This window comes from Pomacea canaliculata, linkage group LG5, assembly GCF_003073045.1.
Source record: "Pomacea canaliculata isolate SZHN2017 linkage group LG5, ASM307304v1, whole genome shotgun sequence".
In the NCBI taxonomy this organism is placed as follows: Eukaryota; Metazoa; Mollusca; class Gastropoda; order Architaenioglossa; family Ampullariidae; genus Pomacea; species Pomacea canaliculata.
The window spans coordinates 3,749,900-3,770,108 of NC_037594.1; the positions used below are offsets into that span (position 1 = coordinate 3,749,900).

Below are 20,209 nucleotides of genomic sequence, written 5' to 3' on the forward strand. Positions count from 1 at the left end.
GGTGAAAGATTCGTCTGTCTCTTATTTTGCAAAGTCGTTTGTAGTTTTGTGGAACACCTATAAGAGCTATATGGACTTGCACACAAACATGCATGTTACACCCATCTACTACAATCATACATATGCAAACCAACCCAACAAATTCTTTAGCTTTTTTTTTTTTGTTTTCATGAAACAGAAGAAACTTGATGCTGGTAATAGAAATAGGGTTTTATTGTGTCAACAGAAAATAGCATGTTTTTAGGACAATGTCAGATTATGAAACAAAAGATACAGAATTGTGTGAGGATCCTGAAGCTTCGCCAGAATCAGATTTATTTTTGCTGGTCAGGGATGATGAACAGCTGTTCGAATCCGAAGCTGTGGATCCGTGGGTCTGATTTTGTGGATAATCTCTCACCCCAAAAATAGTGCTCCCCACTCGTATGTTGGTACTGCCGGCTTCGATCTGTTGTCAGAGATAAAAGATAATTATGAAAGTATTTTACTGAATGAAGAGGAAATCTGAGTTTTTGACAACATAATGCTCAGTATTGTCTGATCAATGATTTACACAAGATGGGATTCAGCACAGTGTTTCTTGTTCCTAATTGCCCCCAGTGGAGCATAGGGCCGCAACTACACCTCGCCATCAGACCTGGTTCTGGGCGTTTCCAGTTGGGACCATGTCATGCCATCTCCCAACCCTGCTCCTCCCCAGTGGGTTCCATCCCAGAGCTTGTCTTGTTAAATTGTCGGCTGGCTTTTGCAAGGTGTGACCGGTCCAGCCCTACTTCTGCTTCTTATTTAGCAATGACTAATAATTTCTCCCTACACCAGTGGTTCTCAAAGTGTGGGCCAAGGCATAAGTCAGGTGGTCCACAGCTGACAGTCATCACATGTCAGCAAAGTGATGTTTAAATCACCAGATATGCTAACTAGTCCAGTATTGATTTCACATGAGTTTTAATTTTATCGATGCCCAACTGCTCGTTTGCATAAAATGCTCACTTAACAACTAAGTCTTTATGTCACAGTACGAATATAATGTAATTTAACTGCATCATCTGTTACCCTTAGCTACCTTATGTAAAGTTCACTCTGATGCATATCTGCACAAGAAAGCAAATAAATTGATATTTGTTTAGTATCTGTGTTCTCTAAATTAAATATAATCTTGCAACATATCACTAACTGGAAAGATGCAAACGAGCATCTTGCTGTATCTAGTGAATTGTGAATGTTTCTACTTTAGTAAAAACACTGGACTTACTGCATGTTCAAAGTCGTGTGACATGCCCATGCTTAACTCCAACTCGAGTTCTCCAACTCCGAGCACTTCAGCTACTTTCTGGCGACACTGAACCAGACACTGGAATGAAAGACAGCAACAAGACTTTATTACATATATTTGGACTTTAAAATCAGCATTACTCACTTGGCAACATAAACCAAAGCTAAATGTCTGGCCCATATTTTTTTTCAAAGTGAGAGAAAAGAAGTATTCTGAAATATTCATCTTAAAAGATTGCTTACAACTACCTAGAACTTCAATGATTCACATTTATGCAATATCTTAAATATCTTACATGAAGATATGGAAACCCATATCTTACATGAAGATATGACAAACCATTTTCAAGGGGAAAAAATTGTACAGATGAGATGCAGATATCAGATTTATACCCAATAAATGAGCTATGCTGTTTCTATGCATAACATTCTCAAACATGTTTTCCGCCAAAAAAAACTAACACCAAAGCACCTGAAAATCTGGGTTGATGTCATCTCCAACACTTCTCTCAAAAGCACCAATGGTCATCAGGCCTGCCAATTTTAGATGTAGACACTTGTCTTGCACAAACAGAGCCATGGCTGCTGCCTCAGAAGGCTGCAGACCATTCTTACCTACAGAATGAAGACGAAATAAAGATGTCCCCAAAGTGTTTCAAATACAATTTTGTTTACAAAACAGCATTATATCCCAACTAGAATACTATTATCTCTGTAATTTAAATTTTGCTAACAGGGATTTCCCTCTCAAAATAATAATAATGTGAACTTATTACGTGCAGTATCCCAACCAAGATAGATCGTGCTCTCTGCACAGACCAGTAATGATAAATGAAAGATAACAGCCAGTGGACACACTGAACAACATAAAGATGAAGTACAAGAGTAGAATGTAAAGCAGTGGATGAAGCTATATATGAAAGGATGTAGGTACAGTAAACAGTGTGAGATGGAGTCATTACATGATGATTAGCATGACAGACAGTATTGCCAGGAAGTTAAAAATAGTAATTCAAGGTTTCTAGTAGAAAGTTATTTAAATAGAAATATCTTCTCATACTAAATCATTAAATGTACTTCGCCTATCTTTGGACTTTGAATATTGTACAAAAGAAAATGGGACAAGTAATAACATACTGTCCTCTCCACTTGTGTTAACTTGCAACATAATATGCAGTGGTCGATTCTGTGACAGTTTGCCCCATGAATTATTTAATGCAGTGGCCAGTTTTTCAGAATCCACTGTCTCAACCATGCACAGCCCTGGTACATCTGCATAAAAATACACAGAATAGACATGTCTTCACAGCCCTAACTCTAATAATAGTGAAAAATATACACCTTTTACATATATACCTTTTCTTAATGTTGGCTACTATTATTTAACACATTTCCCTTATCAGTTGCATTCCATATTCATGGCCTGGTAATGTGATGCACAAAGCCTGAAATACAACTGATATGGGATTCCACACTACAAGCAACTTGATGATGATGATGACATTAATTCCTAGGTCATAAAATATTAGGATAACATCAAGAAAGTCACCAAAATCAACAAACATATTTTGCCAAAGTTAAGCACTTATGATTGATTTATCACTATCATGAATGATTTATACATTATCCTGTTTTGACTGAGACGGAAATACCTTTAGAAAGCATTTGAATCTAGGTATAAAGCAAGATATTAATATTCTATCCTTAGAATGCAGTCATTAGGGTGCTCAATACTGACATATATATACATCACTAATTTCTGCAATATATTTTGATGAATCAGTTAAGGAACCTGTTAAAAATAGTGATGTCCCCTCACCTAACTGGCTGAAGGGGGCAAAGCTCTATTATATTTTTGTCTTATCTGATGTCTTCCTCATGCTGGACTTGTCATTATGTATGTTTATGACGGGCCTGCCATCATGTGTGTAGAATGTGGAGCCTCTTCTGTGTCCTTGGCTTCGGGTGCAGTTCAGTGGGTTTCATGTCCGCTTGACCTTTGTTGATCAGTGAACTTTTGGGTGTGCTGGAGCTCATTCGTTGTTCCAGTGAGACTGATGCCATCTGTTGAATGTGCTATTTGGAACTGTATTTGCTCTGGAGTGTATTCCAGCTTGTGTGACATGTTTGATATTTGGCCTGTGGATTGTGTTTGTGTTGTGTGTAGATGCTGACGAACAGTCATTTTGTTCTGACATCAATTTATTTTCACATCACACCAGCTGTCATCTGTTGAGAGTCTTGAGCTTGTCCAAAGGGCAGGATAAGCTAGGTGCTATACAAGCGAACTGTTATTACTATTCAGGGCTTCTGCTAAGGCTAAATTCTTTGGGGTCCCAGGGACCCCTTCTTCAGATTTTTAAGGGGTCCCTGTTCTTCGCCCAGCTTTGGAGGGGACCCCACTGACGAAAATTGAAGGGGTCCTCCGAACTTTTAATGTGTACTGTACGCAATTTTTTGCGTAAGCAGAAGCTCTGACTATTATTATGGAACATAGCCGATGCTTACTTGTGACTCTGTTGACCTTATTCTTCTGTAGATGACCAATAAAATGCCACTTGATATCCTTACAATGTTGTAAGATCTGCAAAGGACAATGCAAAAGAAAAATGAACAGAATATAGATTTTATGTGAAAAAGTTAATGCTGTATCATGGGACAGGCAAGGTCCACTTTCAGGTTCAGTTGCCAAATGGAATATACACCTATACATCCCACCCCTCCATCAAGCCCCTGCTAACTTTTGAATAAAGCATATCTTGTTAATGGCTATACCTAAATTTTGGTGACATTTAAGAGTGCATAAATCTGGGTCTTCAAAGCACAGAGAAGTTGTGTTCTAAAAAAGGTACGCTAGTAAAATTGGCACTTAATCACTTAATGACGATCCTTATGATTTGCATGCCAAAATCCCAGTCTTCTAGCTCAGTCTTCTACCATCACAGCCTTAACCAAAAGACATAACAACAAACTTTAGTTGACAAAACAACATAATAATGATTATATACTTATTTACCTGAGGATCATGTCCCTTTTCTTCCAGTTCCTTTACCTAAAAAATAAGATGTACACTGACCTCAACTGAAAGAGTGACATTCATCAAACATACATTTAAAACTGCAGAAAATGGGGAAAAAAACTTCTTATTTACTCCATCAACCTCAAGCATCAATGATAATAGAACGGTTGGTGGCTAAGGCACCTGTTACCATAACCATGATATTGAGATGCTATGAGTTGACATCTTTTATCCAGCATGTCTCTCTGAAGGTGACACCTGTTTGAAGAGCTGACCTGATTGCCAGTGGCTTTTCCCCAAGTACTCTGGTTTCCTCTACCCTTTGTGTGCATGTGTACATGTTTGTATCTATGTTATTCGTAAAGATGCATTTCATGCCTACCCTAAAAGGGTGTATTTTTGTGTGCCTGTGTGAATGTATCCAAAGTGCTGGTGCAGAGGAAAGGTGATATAAATGCACTATGTTGTTACTGCTACCATCATTACTATTATTTACAAAAAAGGTTTAAATTGGGACCAACCGCCTCAAAAAAAAAAAAGAAAAAAATCCCAATAAATCTTTATACTATAAAATAAACTGATAGATAAGGCTCAACAGTTCTCATCATACATAGTTTTCACCAAAGTGTCTCTGGCCACAGTCATATGCCTCCAGGATCATTGAAACTGGCTTTGTCTTGGATACTGCTACAAGCCGTATATTAAGTCCTTGAAGTTGCTGAAAAAATTACAGTTCAATGATCTTAAACATTTCTTTTGCAATTTTCAAAAGGAAAAGGTTTCCTTATTTCTCTCTTAATATATGTGTGTGTTTTCACAATAACATTTGAACAGCATGAATAACTAATTTTGCTATTTTCTATCTTTTATTTATCTATTTGCTTATATATTTACTTCATTGTTCAGTGATCATCACCTGAAATAAGATGCTATGACATTTACATGAGAAGATTAGCTTGATCACAGTGCTTAACTATCATTTGTGCAAATTCTTCCAGACAAGAGCATATCGAGCATCTTTATGAGGAACTTTCATTAATGTAATTTTGAAATTAATTATTAAATGGCAGTACGTACTGTATCACAGTCATCCACTCAGTTAAGGTGTTACTTTAGGGTTAGGGATTAGGTTTAGTCTAGTTACAAGATTACATGACCAAAAGACAACAACATTGTAGTTACTCAAACAACCTTACTGGTGGTGTCAGACTTTCAGACATGATTGTATTGCGACCCATTCAATTGCTACAGTTGGCCTACAAGTTTTGACTTATTTTGCAAACTATTACAGCAGATATATTTTCAAGTGCAAAAAAGAAAATGTTATGATAAAATGTGACACATTAGGGATACTATGTTAATGACATATGACTAATGAATATTTTTGTTTTTAATGGGGTTAAGGTTCTTCTGTTTAGAAAGTTACATGGTCTGCTTACTTGCGGCCTTCTTAAAGCAGCAGCGTTCATTCGGTCAAGAACACTTCTCAACTGACGACCAATGTCTGAACTTTTTGAAGCCATATTTCGAATCATTACATACAGTAAGCTATAACAAAATCACTTTATTGCATGATTGATGCTCGCAGCAGACGAGCTTTTAGCACGACAGTACAAAAAAAAAATATCTGGCTTTTAGAAGGCCGTTCAAGACAATACCGAAAAGAAATTTTACATTTGAGAAAGAATGGATCTATAAAAATGATTATAGTAAAGTATTTAATATGTCGTTTAATACAGACGAATTTTACTCCTATACAGTAAATTGAACGAGATTTTTTTTTTCACTTGGATGCAGTATTTTTTAGATACCGGCAGGAAAGGCTACTCCAAACAAACCTCTGCGGCAACATCGTGCTTTATAGTTCGGGACAAAGATCCCGGGCACAGGAGAAAAACATGCTAACATTTCAGTGTTGTATGTTATTTTGTTGCTCCACGGTAAACGTGAATATTTTCTTTTGTGTGTTTTCTTGAAAAAGGTAAGGAAATAACACATAAAGGACCATCTGTTTGGGAGTTAAAGTAAAGTCTTTCGTAGGTGTCAAAGACACGCTCTCTCAACTCTGAACCAACCCTCTGGTGGCTTACTACTTTCGGCCTCACCATCCGTACTTGTTACTTCTAAAAAATTTTAAAAATGTCAGTAATACCTTCTGTCAGTGTTGGCTTGAGGCCTTCTTGTCATTACAAAACATAATTAGGAAACTTAGCGTTCACAAACCTGCAAGGGAAGTGGCTTGCCGATGGCGTGCATATCGTAGGTACGAACTTTCGAAGCATACATGTAGGAATAGAGCGTGCTGAAGAACATTATTAGTGATAAAAATATAATTCTGAAAGATGTTTTAACAGCTTTTAAAAAGAATATTCTTAACTTTTGTGCTATGAATGTATTATTATTGAAATAAATCTAACGGAATATTTGACACTCGTCTAGCCTAGTGAGAAACACCTCGAAATTAAAGTACTCTCCTCATTAATTTTGGTTTTAAATGAGGAAGATAAATTATATTGCAGAAAAATATAATTCGGAGTGGTCCTGTATTCTTATGTTGTTGTTTTTTCGGTAAACATATTTGTTGAATGTTTTGGGGATGCGGATAACCTTAGGGTTAGTATAGTGGTTAAAAACTCACTTGTCACCATTGCAGTGAGAGGCTAAGAGTTCAGATCTCGTCTCAGGACACTCTGGGCGTTGTTGGTTTTCTACGGTTTCCTCCCCACTCCCTTTCTCTCTATCATGCAAAATAACCACAAGGTGGAACCACTTTCCGCTGGGTGGTTAGAGCACACCCGTCCAACTCTCAGGAATGAATCCATTATATAGTGTTGAGGAAGATAAGGTAGCAAAGAAGAGGAGATTGGCACTACCCTCATATAAAGCTGCCCTTGAGAAAAGGGGAGTCTCTAATACCCTTACTTCCCAATGACCTTAAACAGTCTAGGAGATGACCTTTAACCATAGTTTCGAACAAGCAAGACGAGCTCTCTGCGCTCAATCTAAATAATTAATGAAATGCAGGGATTTCTGGTCAATAGATGACAATTTGTAATGTTGTTTGCCTACAGGTGATGAACAGATCGTAGTTATTATGTGTGCGTTAGATGTCTGTGTGAGTATGTATGCCTGCCCTTGTGAGCAAAAGAAAAATTTCTGTCTTGGGTCTCCTCGACAGAGAATAAAGTCTGATTTGGTTTGATATGAACAATGTGACTCGCACAAAACATTATGCTGTTTTTTCAAAGACAGATTAGAATTACATAATACAATTTGTTGTGTTCTTTTGTAGTGCATACATGTTGTAATTTAGTATGAACGAGATGCCAAGCTGAGTTTCACACGTTTATGCCTACATGTTATAGTTTATGATTAATGATCTGAGGTTTGTTTTCTATGCTTCAAATTTAACAACATATTGATGTGGGAGTAATGTAGGCAGCAATAACTAAGATAGCCATGCATTTCATGTAAGCTGTCTTCTAGGAATGTAAGATATATTCCTCACTTAATTCACAATTTTATTTAATGTGTCTGCTCTGCTTATTAGTTAATCATTGTCAAAGAAAATTAAGAATGTATGATGCAGCTGCTAGCACATAGATGTGGGTTTAAGATTTAAATTGATGTATTATAATGCAGCTTAGTTCTGTCAAATTTTTCATCTTATTTTTCAATCTTATGTTTAAATCATATCAAATTTTACAAAGCATGGATGCAGAATATTTAAGGTCTATATGGTGAATATATAAGGTGACCAGACGTCCCGCTTTTGACCTCTTGTCCCGCCTGCTCATCGGGCGGGACGCCCAATGTCCCGCTTTCTGGCTTTCTGGCAAGTCCATTAAATGTCCCGGTTGTCTTTAAAAATCACTTTTTTCAGCGATTTTTGACGGTGACAACACCATCATCGGCACGTGCCCGCTTTCGCCCCCGAAACGTCTGGTCACCTTAATATATAAATCATTTCTTCTTTTGGTGGGCAAAAAAATGGTAAGGCTTATGTGAACTACATAAGTTCATCATCTGGCTGAAGAACACTTTTCAAGGGCATAGAAGTTCAAATTTAAAGCTGTGCTGACTCAAGTTAAGAAAGTGCCGAAAGAGCATCAAACATATCAGCTCAGAAGATCATATGATCCTTAAAATTATTGTGCCACAACAGAGTAGTATCAGGGAATGGTTGATCCATTTATAACAGGTATATTGACCAAAGAGAATCTGGTTATGAACAGGATTAGATATTTTAAAAAATAAGACTGACCAAACAGGTGCCATTTGATTTTACCAACCAAGAAGTGAATAACTGCACAGACATCTAAAGAATGATGATAGCTATCATTGATATTATCGATGTAATGGAATAGTAGATGACCACTGGCCCAGGTGGCAGCACTGACCAGGAACTGCCAGATAATACAAAGATCATGGTATGCTGGGGAGTCGGCAGGAAGTCCATTATCCCACTGAATAAAGGAGTTGAAAGCAAGAGAAACTGCTGCTTCATTATTAATTGGCAGTCTTAATAGGATATTGTTATTAATAGTAATTAATTGAAATGGTAAGTTTTTTAGCTATGCCAATAACTGAATGAGAGAAAAAAACTGTTAATTTCACTGAATGTAACTTAGAAAGACTTTTCACCTCAAGAGAGTTTTTTTTGTTGTTTTTTTTTTTTTTTTTTTAAGAAAAAAGATAATAGTAGCAGCATATTGACAGAGGCCTTTAGCATAATGTTGGTAAAGGGCCTCCACCTTGTGATTTTATACAAAACATAGATCAGGATAGCTGTATCTGTTCCAGAAATATAAAAACTAGCACACAGACAAGCAGAGGATGATTGCCACATGTTATTGGCATCTTGTGGTCTTGTATCTGATCATCAACAGCTTCACCATCATCCTTCAGCACTACCACAATTGTTAGGCAAATATAATCAATATTAAGATGCAGTTTCTAATCCTTGTATGATATAATGCTTTCATTCAGACCATTGTTTTGTTTAATTTGAAAACGAACCTTTCCAACCAGTTGAATGGGTTGATTTTTGTCTTTTTAGTAGACACATAGTGTCTTGTTATTTTTAATTTGTGTGTGTGTGTTTGGTGCGGGGGGTGGGTGGGGGGCATATGAGAAAACCAGAAGCCAGCTATGTTTATGATAAAGAAAAGACTTCCACCTAATAATATAACAGCCTCAGGGCACACTATCAGAGAAGAAACATTCAGAAACTAAGGTTATTGCTGCTTTGTATGCAGGAACATAGGTGGGTAGCCTGACCTAGCATTTTGCGTTATCAGCTATGAAAGCCAGTGAACTTTAAACTGATTCAAATATTTTCTTTTATGTGCTGTGTCATGAAAGAAAAGATCAACAGTGAATTGCCTGTGGTTCAAAACTAGTTTCTTAGAAGACATGAAGCAGAGTGGATGAAATTCTTTTTTTATAGGGCAGAGCTATGTAGGTTGATTTGTAAACTCTCTGACCCTTCAGCAGTAAGTCTTATAGTTTAAAAGCCTGATGCTACAGTGAAGTGGATGAGAGTCTTTATTTACATGGTTATGTAGGTCATGTGTAGACTCTCTGACTTTTTATCAGTAAACCTTTTACTTTGTTTCTTGCTCACATTTTTGTTGTATTCAAGTTTGTTAGGACTTATAAAATTGCCAGTAACATCTTAAATTATGGGAATCCATGTGCCTCTGGTCAAGAACATTTATTTTTGAGACATCTGGGTTATAAACTTTATGTTTCCTGTCAAGAATATTTTTTGTGTTAGGTCTACGGAGTAAATTTTGATGTATTGAGAATTAGTTTTTTAAAAAAAGTATTGGTGGGAAATGAAATGAAAAAGGAAATTAACATCCTTTGAACACATGCATATACTTAATTTATCTGTGGTTTATATCAGTACTAATTCTTCAGAGCCAAAAATTACAAGTGCACATGCTTGTTGTGTAATTATTAACTTCAGGTTTTTTATCAAATCCCTAGCATTCTGGTGGTCTCTACTATAATTTTCTATGAATAAAAAGATTTTAGGATTTAGGATAACACGAGAGGGGTGAAAGTATTTAAATTTATACATTGAAGCACTGACTAGAAACTGAGTGTGGGACATCAAGAATGTTATTTGAGCAACTGCTTTATAGTTGCTGTTGTACAACAGAATAATATAAAAACCAACACCTGAAATGCTTTGTCAGATTTAGTGATAAATGTTTGTAGTTATTTGCGAATGAATGCTTTGCTGCATGTGGTACACATACTTGGACATAGACATGTAAATATTTTCCTTATAAGTCAAATGTTGTCAGAAAAAAGTAGTTTGGATTGTTATATGATGATTAGTTTTGGAAACAAAAGAGTCCACAGAATACCACTCCTTTTCAATCCTCTCCCTTCTCCTCTTTCTATTTATTGCTACTTCCGTCCTCATCTTTCTCTGCTGAATCATGACACTCATAGTTCTTGTTATCTGATTCCTCTTTGGGTTTTCTATATTTATCTTTTATTAGTCATTAAGACTGTTGTTCAGCCTTCTGTTCTGTTGTATGTTGTCCATGTCTTACTTTTATCTCAAGCGCTAAGAGCCCGTAAGTTTGAGCTATACAAATCATGCATTTATTATTATTATTAATAGCTGGCAGCTATTTAAAGAATTATCTAGACAGGTAACTTCTTACTATTGTTGAAAATGTTAAGGGATTAATATTAAGCATTTCTTTAATTTCCTATGCAACAGTCAGCCAGAAGTTGTTGTATACAGTATCAGTTTTTAAGTGAAAGTATTCAAACATAAAGATCTGAAAGCAGAGTGAATAATTTGTAAAACAAACAAAAGCTGTAGCCAACAAATGTGTCAACTGTGGTTTCAAAGTGTTAGCGAAATCTATAAAAACTTTCTTTGTTGTTGTTTATTTGTTTTTTTGGGTTTTTTTTGGCAGTTAACATTCAGTGTTATGTTTCACATATCACATATAAGAAGGTTGTTTTATGTATGGGCAAAATTTCAGTTAACTTGCTGGTTATTGGATGACAGGGACAGGATAGAGTAATTTAGTAAGAGGATTTTGATGGCAAGATCTTGTTTTTATTTGCTGCACTTTATTATAAGACAGTGCTACCTGGGCTAACATGACCTGCTTATTTGGTTACATTTTTGAAAACTACTTTTTATTTCCTCAGAGCATTGCCTTCATCAACACTTATGGGCCAGGTGTTGCTGTAAGTGAAGATCTGTCAGATAAGTTAAGCTGAGCAGCCATCAAGAACATGGCAGATTTGGTTTCCCTACCATGTGATTCCCTCAGTAGTAGCTCTGACTCAGATGTGGAGGCAGAAACTTTGCCATGTGAGTCCAGGTGAAACATTACTGGAACTGTAATTAGGATTGTTTGTTGTAAACTGCTGTAGCAGCATTTTAAAACATAAATAATCAGTTCATCAACCAGTCTTCGTGTAAGGCATGACTGTAGAACAAAATGTTTCCTGCATTTTCTCAGCAAGCGTGAAAGATTGGACCCCCAGATAAATGGGCATGTGAGTGGCAGTTGTGATGCAACTCTAATCAACCACCTTATTATAATCTTGCATGGGAGCATCGTGTACAATGTTCCTAATAATAACACTCCATACATACACACAAATGACATACATTGGACAAACACACAACCATCATCCTTCAATTTTCAATTAGTCATAGAGTAAAGCCACACCCTACTGACCAATGAGTAGCTCAAGCCACACCTCACAGGTGACAGTTATCACCAGGTCCCTCTGCCCTAAATGACTTTAGCACCTGTCAGGTGACACTTGCCTGCCAGCCTGCCCATTTGGCTATCTCTCATCACTTAAGGCCTTTTCTATCTTACATGAGTGCCTGCTAAAAGCTATTGTACAGGGCCTTTATTAATTACTTAAGGTTTCTCTGGCTGTGGTCGTATGATCTATTTTAGTTTAGAATTTGACTGTGAGAGATTTTTGTCCCACTAAGAGTTGCTATATGGCATTTGTAGATTTTCCGTGTGATGGTTATGGAATTTACGTAATCTCATATTTTAAAAGTGGAATATATTTATATTTAACAGCCATGCCCTATTTTGGAATGGACATTGGTGGTACACTAACTAAGTTGGTCTACTTCGAACCACTGGATGTATCAGAAGTGGAAGGACCCGAGGAGAAAGAAACTTTGCGGACTATCCGCAAATATCTCACAGGCAATGTTGCTTATGGCAAGACAGGTAAAAGCAGGTGGAACAGGGAAAAGAGGGTGTGTGTAGAGATAAATGCAAATATTGTTTGTATGTGTGTGAGAGAGGGGAGGAGTAGAGGAAGACATGTAAATTGTATATATATATATTAACATACGTGTACATTTCTGTAAATGTTTTAGTGAGGGATGTTTTTAAAATCTTTAAGTAGAAATATATGCTTCATCTCCTTCAGCATTTAATTCAGGTATTCTATAATTACCAGATGCCATTGTTCTTGGATTGTTGACACACAATGTCTGGTGATTATTTTGACATGCTGCACTACAAATAAATTGATAACATTTTTTGAATGTTATCAGCTACAGTGCTACACCTATCTAATTGCTAAACAAAATATCATTTCTCATAATTTCAAATTTTGCATTGTTAGAACCTTCTTTTCATGATCCAAAAGTCTTTTGTCCTTGTTTGGAATCATGGTCTGTAATCTGTAGTTTACTTTGATCAATGCTTCAGGTATACGAGACGTGCATTTAGAGATGCGAAACCAAAAATTAGGTGGATGTCGAGGAACACTGCATTTCATTCGCTTTCCAACCAGTGAAATGCAGGCATTCATAGATCTAGCACGAGCAAAAAACTTCTCCAGTCTTGCCTCAGCAATTTGTGCCACAGGAGGAGGTGCATTCAAATTTGAGAAGGATTTTCAAGAGGTAGCAGAAGCTGATAATGCTAGCTTAAAGTTATGTTTGGTGTGTATGGCTGTGAAATTCAGAGCTGTATGATTTATCCTATGGACAAGGCTGCATGTTCACCATTTTGTAGACTATCTTGGTAGCTTGTTTGTTCATTGCAACCTTTTTAAACTACTAATTGAAAATTTAGTAGTATCATTCTTTTTGTTGTACACACAAATTGTTACGTTGGTCACCTAGTAAAATTTTTTATATTTGTATTTAAACACTTTTGGTACTAATCTGTTTGTGTTGTAGGAGATGACAAGTTGTCTTTTTTTAATCTATTTTGAAACAGCAAGTTAACCTTCAGCTTCATAAATATGATGAGCTCGACTGTCTTATTCGTGGCATCCACTTCATTGACCGCCACAACTACAACGTCGAGTGTTACTACTGGGCCAAGCCTCCAGATTCCAACAGCCAGACTGTTGATGGCCAGCCTTCATCCAACCTCAACCATTCACATTGCAGCCAATCAGGGAAGAACCATTATGTTAATGGTAGTAGTCAGCCAGATCATTCAGGGACCAGTCAGTTGGACCAATCAAATTTCAATGGATCTCAGCAATACATATTGGAGAAAGACCACCTAGGAGATGACTGTGACAGTAGCCACAGTGGACTTGACTGGGTTAAAAAGCCCTTTGACTTTCGTAACCCCTACCCATACTTGGTGGTGAATGTAGGGTCAGGGGTCAGCATTTTGGCAGTATATTCACCAACTAACTATAAACGTGTTAGTGGAACAAGGTATGCTTGGTTTTATTTTTAATAATAATTTAATGGAATTTTAAAGTTCCTCTTTGTACATTTGTTGTTACTCATTTTAATTTTGACGCTTTAAGAAAATAATTTTATTTTCTACACATGTAGTACTGTTCTTTTTCCTCAGAGCTAAAATCTACAGGCTACATCAGTGGCGTTTGTGTCATTTGCAGTCTTGGAGGAGGTACTTTTCTTGGTCTTTGTTGTTTGCTGACTGGCTGTGAAACATTCGAAGAGGCTGTGGATCTGGCTTCAAGGGGAGACAACCACAAGGTGGATCGCTTGGTACAAGATATTTATGGTGGAGACTATCGACGGTTTAATTTGAAAGGCGATCTTGTTGCAAGCAGGTAAAGTTGACAGTAACGTTGCTTGTAATTTAAGTCACTTTTAGAGATGTAAATCAGTAAAAAAAAATATTTGTAATAACAATAGCTCAGATAGACTGACAACTCTCAAAGAGTGGCATTTCATTCATGAAGGACTGATTTCACCTGTCCTTTAATACCTTTCTCTAGTTTTTAAATTGTGTGATCACAATAGCTTGAAGAAATATTCTGAAGAGGCATACACATTTAACATAATTTCATTATAGCTTTGTTCTGGATGTTATATGTCAGAAAACAGTTTATAATCATATGCAACCATTACTTTTGGACAATGGAAGAGACTGTAGGAATCAAGACATAACATTTTTTTTGTTCATAAATCTGAAGAAGATTGTGCAGACAATCTAGGATGAAGACAGGAAGTAGTGGAATGCTTCCACATTTTCAGAAATGGGAAAAAAATTTTGAAACAATTCATTTTCTTTTGATGCGTGTCGCTGGTTTTCATTCTTGGAAAGATTATTATGGAGTGCATGACAGATGTTAGTGCATTCTCTTCATTAATAGGAGTGCATTTAAAGACTGTTATAGTGTCATAAGAAGGATAATAATAATTTCTGTCCCTTTACTGTTGTGCTTGTGCTAACCATGTGACAGTCCGTTATCATCTTCAGTGTAATGAGGAGGGTGTGTTTCCAGCTTTGGTCACATGATGAGTAAGCAGAGGCGAGAAGAAGCTACCCGTGAAGACCTGGCCAAAGCCACCCTGGTCACCATCACCAACAACATTGGCTCAATTGCACGCATGTGTGCTGCAACAGAGGTATAACTCACTGACCAAATGTGTTCATTTATATTTTGCTTATACTTTCTCTCCCATACTCTCTAGTTTAATTTACTATTGACACTGTCATGTAATAGTTTGTAAAGGGCTAGAACTGTTTTCTTTAACAGTTTGCTATGTTTCAGAAAATAGAACGAGTAGTGTTTGTGGGGAACTTTCTGCGAGTAAACACCATATCCATGAAACTCCTTGCATATGCCATGGACTACTGGTCATATGGTGCCTTGAAAGCGCTTTTCTTGGAACATGAGGTAGGGGAAGTGTGTGTGTGTGGAAGTGCTTGTGCATACATTTATGCACAGGACTTTATATTGTTCTTCCTGCTATTCCATGGCCACCATTAGAAACACATTCTAATGTTGATATGTAGCATTTCTAACAATTTTGCACTTATTCCAGGGCTACTTTGGTGCCATGGGTTGTCTGATGGAGTACCTAAAACTGGGACATCCCAGCTAATAGGCAGCCCAAGGATTTTTATGGATGTAGATTAAGCAGAAAATGCCCAACTGAAAACTTTCCAGGTTACTTATCTTTGTGACTTCACATCTATACCTGTATAACAATGCATTTTTCTGTGGATGTCTCCTCATATTATCTCAGACTTTGTGTACTGTCAATATTTTTTATGAATTCATTGTTTCCAAACATTTTTGTACGGAGATTTGTTTTAAAGCATGTGTGTGGGGTGAGGGGGGTATATGATTTTTCAAACTTTTGTAATCATGAATGTGGGACAGCAAGGTGTGGGAGTTAACTTTAGGCACAGAATGGGTAAAGATCAAAGAAACATTTTTTTTTAATATTTTATAGTCAAAAGCACATAGGCAAATGCGCCCCTCGCATATTCTCCTTGTTTATGAAAAAAAAAGTTATTTTATGCAAACTTTAGTTTTGTGAAGCTGTTTGTATTCCATTTTCATTATAACTTACAGATTGGATTTTAGTGTGTGAGTGCATGTGATGGGGAGAGTTGTGAAAGTCGTGGTATATATAGCTCAAAAGTTGAGAGACCGACTAAAGCTTTTGCATGCTGGATACTTGGACCTAGCTGCAAATGTTGCTACAGGCTACAGTTTATGTTGATACAAAGTCTAGTCCTCTAACATGTTGAACCATGAAAACACAACATATTTCCTGTGCTGCGCATTTTAAATGAAGCTGACACATGTTGTCGTTTGTGAGTGATTGGTAAAAACATTAGGTACCCTCTGAGAATGCTGAGAGCTGCGCTTCACTTGAAAAGTTAGTACAGGAGAAGAGATGTTTGTACATAGTTCAATATCTGAAGCTAAACTTATAATCATTTTCTCTGGTTGTTTTTTTTTTTATTTTTTTTAATCACTTTCCTTTTTGCCAAATTCTGATAGTTTTCCCATTGACCATAATTCAGGCAGTAGACAGCAGTGTGGTAGAACAGCTTCTAAAAGTCATGTCAGTTTCTAATTGACAGGAATAAGGTGGTACCATGTTCAAACATCAGACAATAAACCAGTTGAACTTACATAAGTGTTTTGATTAGGACAATCTATCACATCTGTCATGACTATAATTGTCACCTATCCCAGAGTCACCACTAGCACCAGACGTTATGAAATTGTTAGCAGGTTCACATGTCAGCATCTCCACACAAAAAATAAGGACACGTCTGATAAGCTGTTACAAATTGTCTGGAAAGTGAACATTTCATGTTCTTTCCCCTCGTTGAAATTACAACCTGTGACTGGGTCAGATCTACATGGGTTTATTTCTGAGGTGGAAGAAGTGACAGCTTTATTCAGGGACTGGCTGACCTGCATTGTTGGGCTATTAATTTAGTCCTTGTTATTCCTCGAGGAGCATAGGACTATAGTTCTCACAAACTGCAAAGAAATTTACTTATTATATGTACATATAATGATTAAAGAGTACTGACAGTCCAAGAGTCTGGTGAAAGTTTTAAACCTTTCTGTACTTTTCACTAAAGAGCAGACATTAGGATTATACAGATATACCTATTAGGCTATCACTAGTATACAGTACTTATCTCCAAATCATTATAATACTAGTATCAACTATGGACAGAATCCTTTCATCATGGGCTTTTTCCATATTTTTCTTCCACAAATGTTTACATATAACAAGTCTGTTAATTTTAATAACCTTTTGTAGAAGAACATTTTCTTGTTGAAGAGATTGTGTTTAGATCAATACAAGCATATTTAGGGGCATATATTTGTTGTCACAATGATATCAAACTTAAGATTAAAATAACTGTTATGGTGAAAATGTTATCCATTACACACCTAGACTTCAGCATTGTAAAATGAATTCATACACACTGTTGGTCACATTTGGTCTCAAAATGGTTGTGATCAGCACCAGCATAATAAGAGTCATTGGTCAATCACATTGCTGAGTTATTGGGACCATTTCAGTGGAATGCATTTGTCTCCATTTTTTTTTTCTAATTTACATTTAAAATGTTGGGTGTTGTGCAGAGCACAAATGAATGAACACTGATGCTTATTTATCAGTAAAATCAAAATGGATATGATATTATGAAATTTCTTAGACATAGAAACTGATATTTTAATGATAAATTTAACTTGAATAATTCCATGTTTTATGCTAGTAGAGATATAAAAAAGACTGTGCACATTGGGTTTGTATTGTATCTGTTGTATTGTACCATGAATAAAGGTGTCTATTTCATTGAAGTAATTTAATTGTCATCACTGAGGGTTATGTTGAACATTTTCATTTTGCTGTTAACTGACATATATTGACCAAATATTGTTCTTGAAATCATGTGTTGAGCAAATTTATTTTGAACATTGCAAGACATGGATTATATGCTTCTGTCTCAAACCTTTTTGCTTGTAAGACATTTTTGCAAATGTCAGCAAATTTTTTTACGACCCACCTCTTGTTATGGTTTTTGTGTATGTTGGTTGGTTGGGGGAGGCAAGGGGGAATTTGTATACTAAAGAGGTCAGCAGACACATCCTCTCTGCTAGGCCAAGAAAATATTTCAGATGGTCATTTGTTAAAAGTAAAGAGTTCTTCAATGAGATTCATTACTTTGATAAACATATTAAAGCAAAGTGCTTGGTGATGATAATTATATATTCTACCATTCTGCCAGCACTTATATTTCCGATGGAATTGACTGGAAGCCAATGCAATATAAGATATTCTTAGCTAAAAGGCAAATTAGAGATTTCGAAATAATGCAACTAAAAAATATCTATGCACTATATATATTTTGCATAACATGGAATATGACCAGCGACAAGAACAATTAAAAACCTGGTCACAAGTGAATTTCATTGTTCAACATGTTGATGTTCTGTAGAGAAATGTGAATCATAATTCAGTAGCATGAATATAATTTGATCTGAATAGTTTCGAATGGTTCTTGCTTGCAAAAGTACAATCAAGTTTTGTTCATGACAGTTCATAGCATACTGGTGTAGATTTTATTTTTGTTCCCTTATCCCCTTTCTGTTAAACATTTGGAATAGATTTTTTTTTAAACTGTGTTGCAATCACAAACATTTACACCACACCCCAACAATTTTTTTCTCCTGGAAATGAACTAAAATGAGTTAACCCATCTAGACTTGTTTTGACATGTGAGAAGGAATTAAGGGCATACTTTGACCCAGTGCTGAATGCATTCTGTAAAAGCAGTCAACAAGTGTTAAGTGCTACTTCCTTAAGACACCTTTTTGATTACTTTGACAAGCATATATTCAATTCTGTACCTTTATAAGGGATTCATTTTCATAAACCATTTAGATTAAAACTTTCTTTGACTTTTAGTTCTCAGTTGAGTTTCTATATACCCAAACCATTTCAGAAGTGGAGTAAAGATCTGCAAAAGCATGTTAGCATAGACCTTCAGCAGCCACAAGGATTTCTATGAGGACACACCTGAATACTTAAACCTAATTATATTTTGAGATATGTTCTTTCAAATACAGTCAAGTTTGTTGATTGATGTTAATTTTTTAACAATGTGTAGTGATCAAATTGGAGATGATTGCATTTTTTTTATGAACAACCAGTGAACATGAGACCAACAACCTCAGTGTCATGAAAGTAAATCAGGAGTGGAAGTACCTCGTCAGCATGTTCTATACCAGACTGTTCTGTAGTGCTGCAAGGCCAGTTATCTTGTATCAGGAGGAAACTATATCCTATTTGTACTTTTTGTATGGGCATCTTTACTATGTTAGTGACTTCTTATATACGTAGAATGTATATTTATTTCTTTAAATTACTTCCACCTTCCATTGTGGGAAGCGAATAGCAGAGTGGTTAGAAATGCTGGCATCCGAACTAAAAGACGCACTGGTACAATACTCGAGTACCGCACAAATTTCTCGCAGTTGACCCAGCTGTAGGGAATGGGTATCTGACTCCATAGAGGGTTGGGGAAGGTAGTGTTTGTGCATCATAATGAACTTTTAACAGGGTAGATAAATGCCATAGAGAGAAAATGAAAAAAAATTCACCAATATTTGTTGAATTTGTATTTTTTTTAAATATATTTCAGTGTTTATTGAAATGTGTGTGTGTGGGGGGTGGTCATGGTTTGCTTTTGGGTGGACACTCTGTACTATTTGTTATATTTTAACTAATTTGACACAGCTGATTAGGAGATGCTTTATTTCAATTCCTCACTTGCTGTTTTTTTTTTTTTTTAACTTGCTGAAATTGGAAACTTGTTTACCTGTCTTCCCCTGGCTGCTGCTCTTCTACACTGTAACTGAGAAAATGCTTGTAAACTGTTGTGCACATTTCTTCACAGCACTGTCAAACTTTTTTCAAGTATCTAGATTTTGTACGCAAAACTGATTGTGCATTGTATAGAACTGGATTTTCATTGCAATTGAATGTTTCTTACTCTTCGTTTGTAGACTGATACCACTGGTGGAGGGAAATGTATTTTCAGCATCCTTTGGGGACCACTGTTTAATAGACTGGCTTTGTCTTTAAGTGAGTGCAAAAATAAAGGATATTATTACTATTTTAAA

The 20,209-nt window shown here is 36.2% G+C and overlaps 2 protein-coding genes across 7 annotated transcripts; one reads left to right on the plus strand and one right to left on the minus strand.

Annotated features, from left to right (window-relative positions):
* Positions 1-189: 189 nt before the first annotated feature.
* LOC112565323 (pyridoxal phosphate homeostasis protein-like) lies at positions 190-5,926 on the minus strand. The gene is made up of 8 exons (XM_025240718.1): positions 5,731-5,926; positions 4,902-5,009; positions 4,289-4,324; positions 3,781-3,856; positions 2,410-2,544; positions 1,745-1,887; positions 1,253-1,351; positions 190-448 (listed from the first exon to the last, which is right to left on the minus strand). Exons 1-8 carry the CDS (start codon positions 5,824-5,826, stop codon positions 257-259), a joined length of 885 nt encoding a protein of 294 aa, XP_025096503.1. The 5' UTR covers positions 5,827-5,926; the 3' UTR covers positions 190-256.
* A 174-nt stretch (positions 5,927-6,100) lies between these two features.
* On the plus strand, positions 6,101-20,209 carry LOC112565320 (pantothenate kinase 3-like). Of its 6 annotated transcripts, none has more exons than XM_025240711.1 (9): positions 6,101-6,272; positions 11,480-11,645; positions 12,382-12,537; positions 13,027-13,223; positions 13,543-13,997; positions 14,186-14,362; positions 15,041-15,164; positions 15,311-15,436; positions 15,585-20,209. In XM_025240711.1, the coding sequence occupies exons 2-9, from the start codon at positions 11,567-11,569 to the stop codon at positions 15,642-15,644; spliced, it is 1,374 nt and encodes a 457-aa protein (XP_025096496.1). In that variant the 5' UTR covers positions 6,101-6,272; positions 11,480-11,566; the 3' UTR covers positions 15,645-20,209. The 6 variants fall into 6 exon arrangements, with proteins under 6 accessions (XP_025096496.1, XP_025096500.1, XP_025096499.1 ...); XM_025240715.1 differs by lacking the exon at positions 6,101-6,272 and adding an exon at positions 7,191-9,212; XM_025240714.1 differs by lacking the exon at positions 6,101-6,272 and adding an exon at positions 9,429-9,849.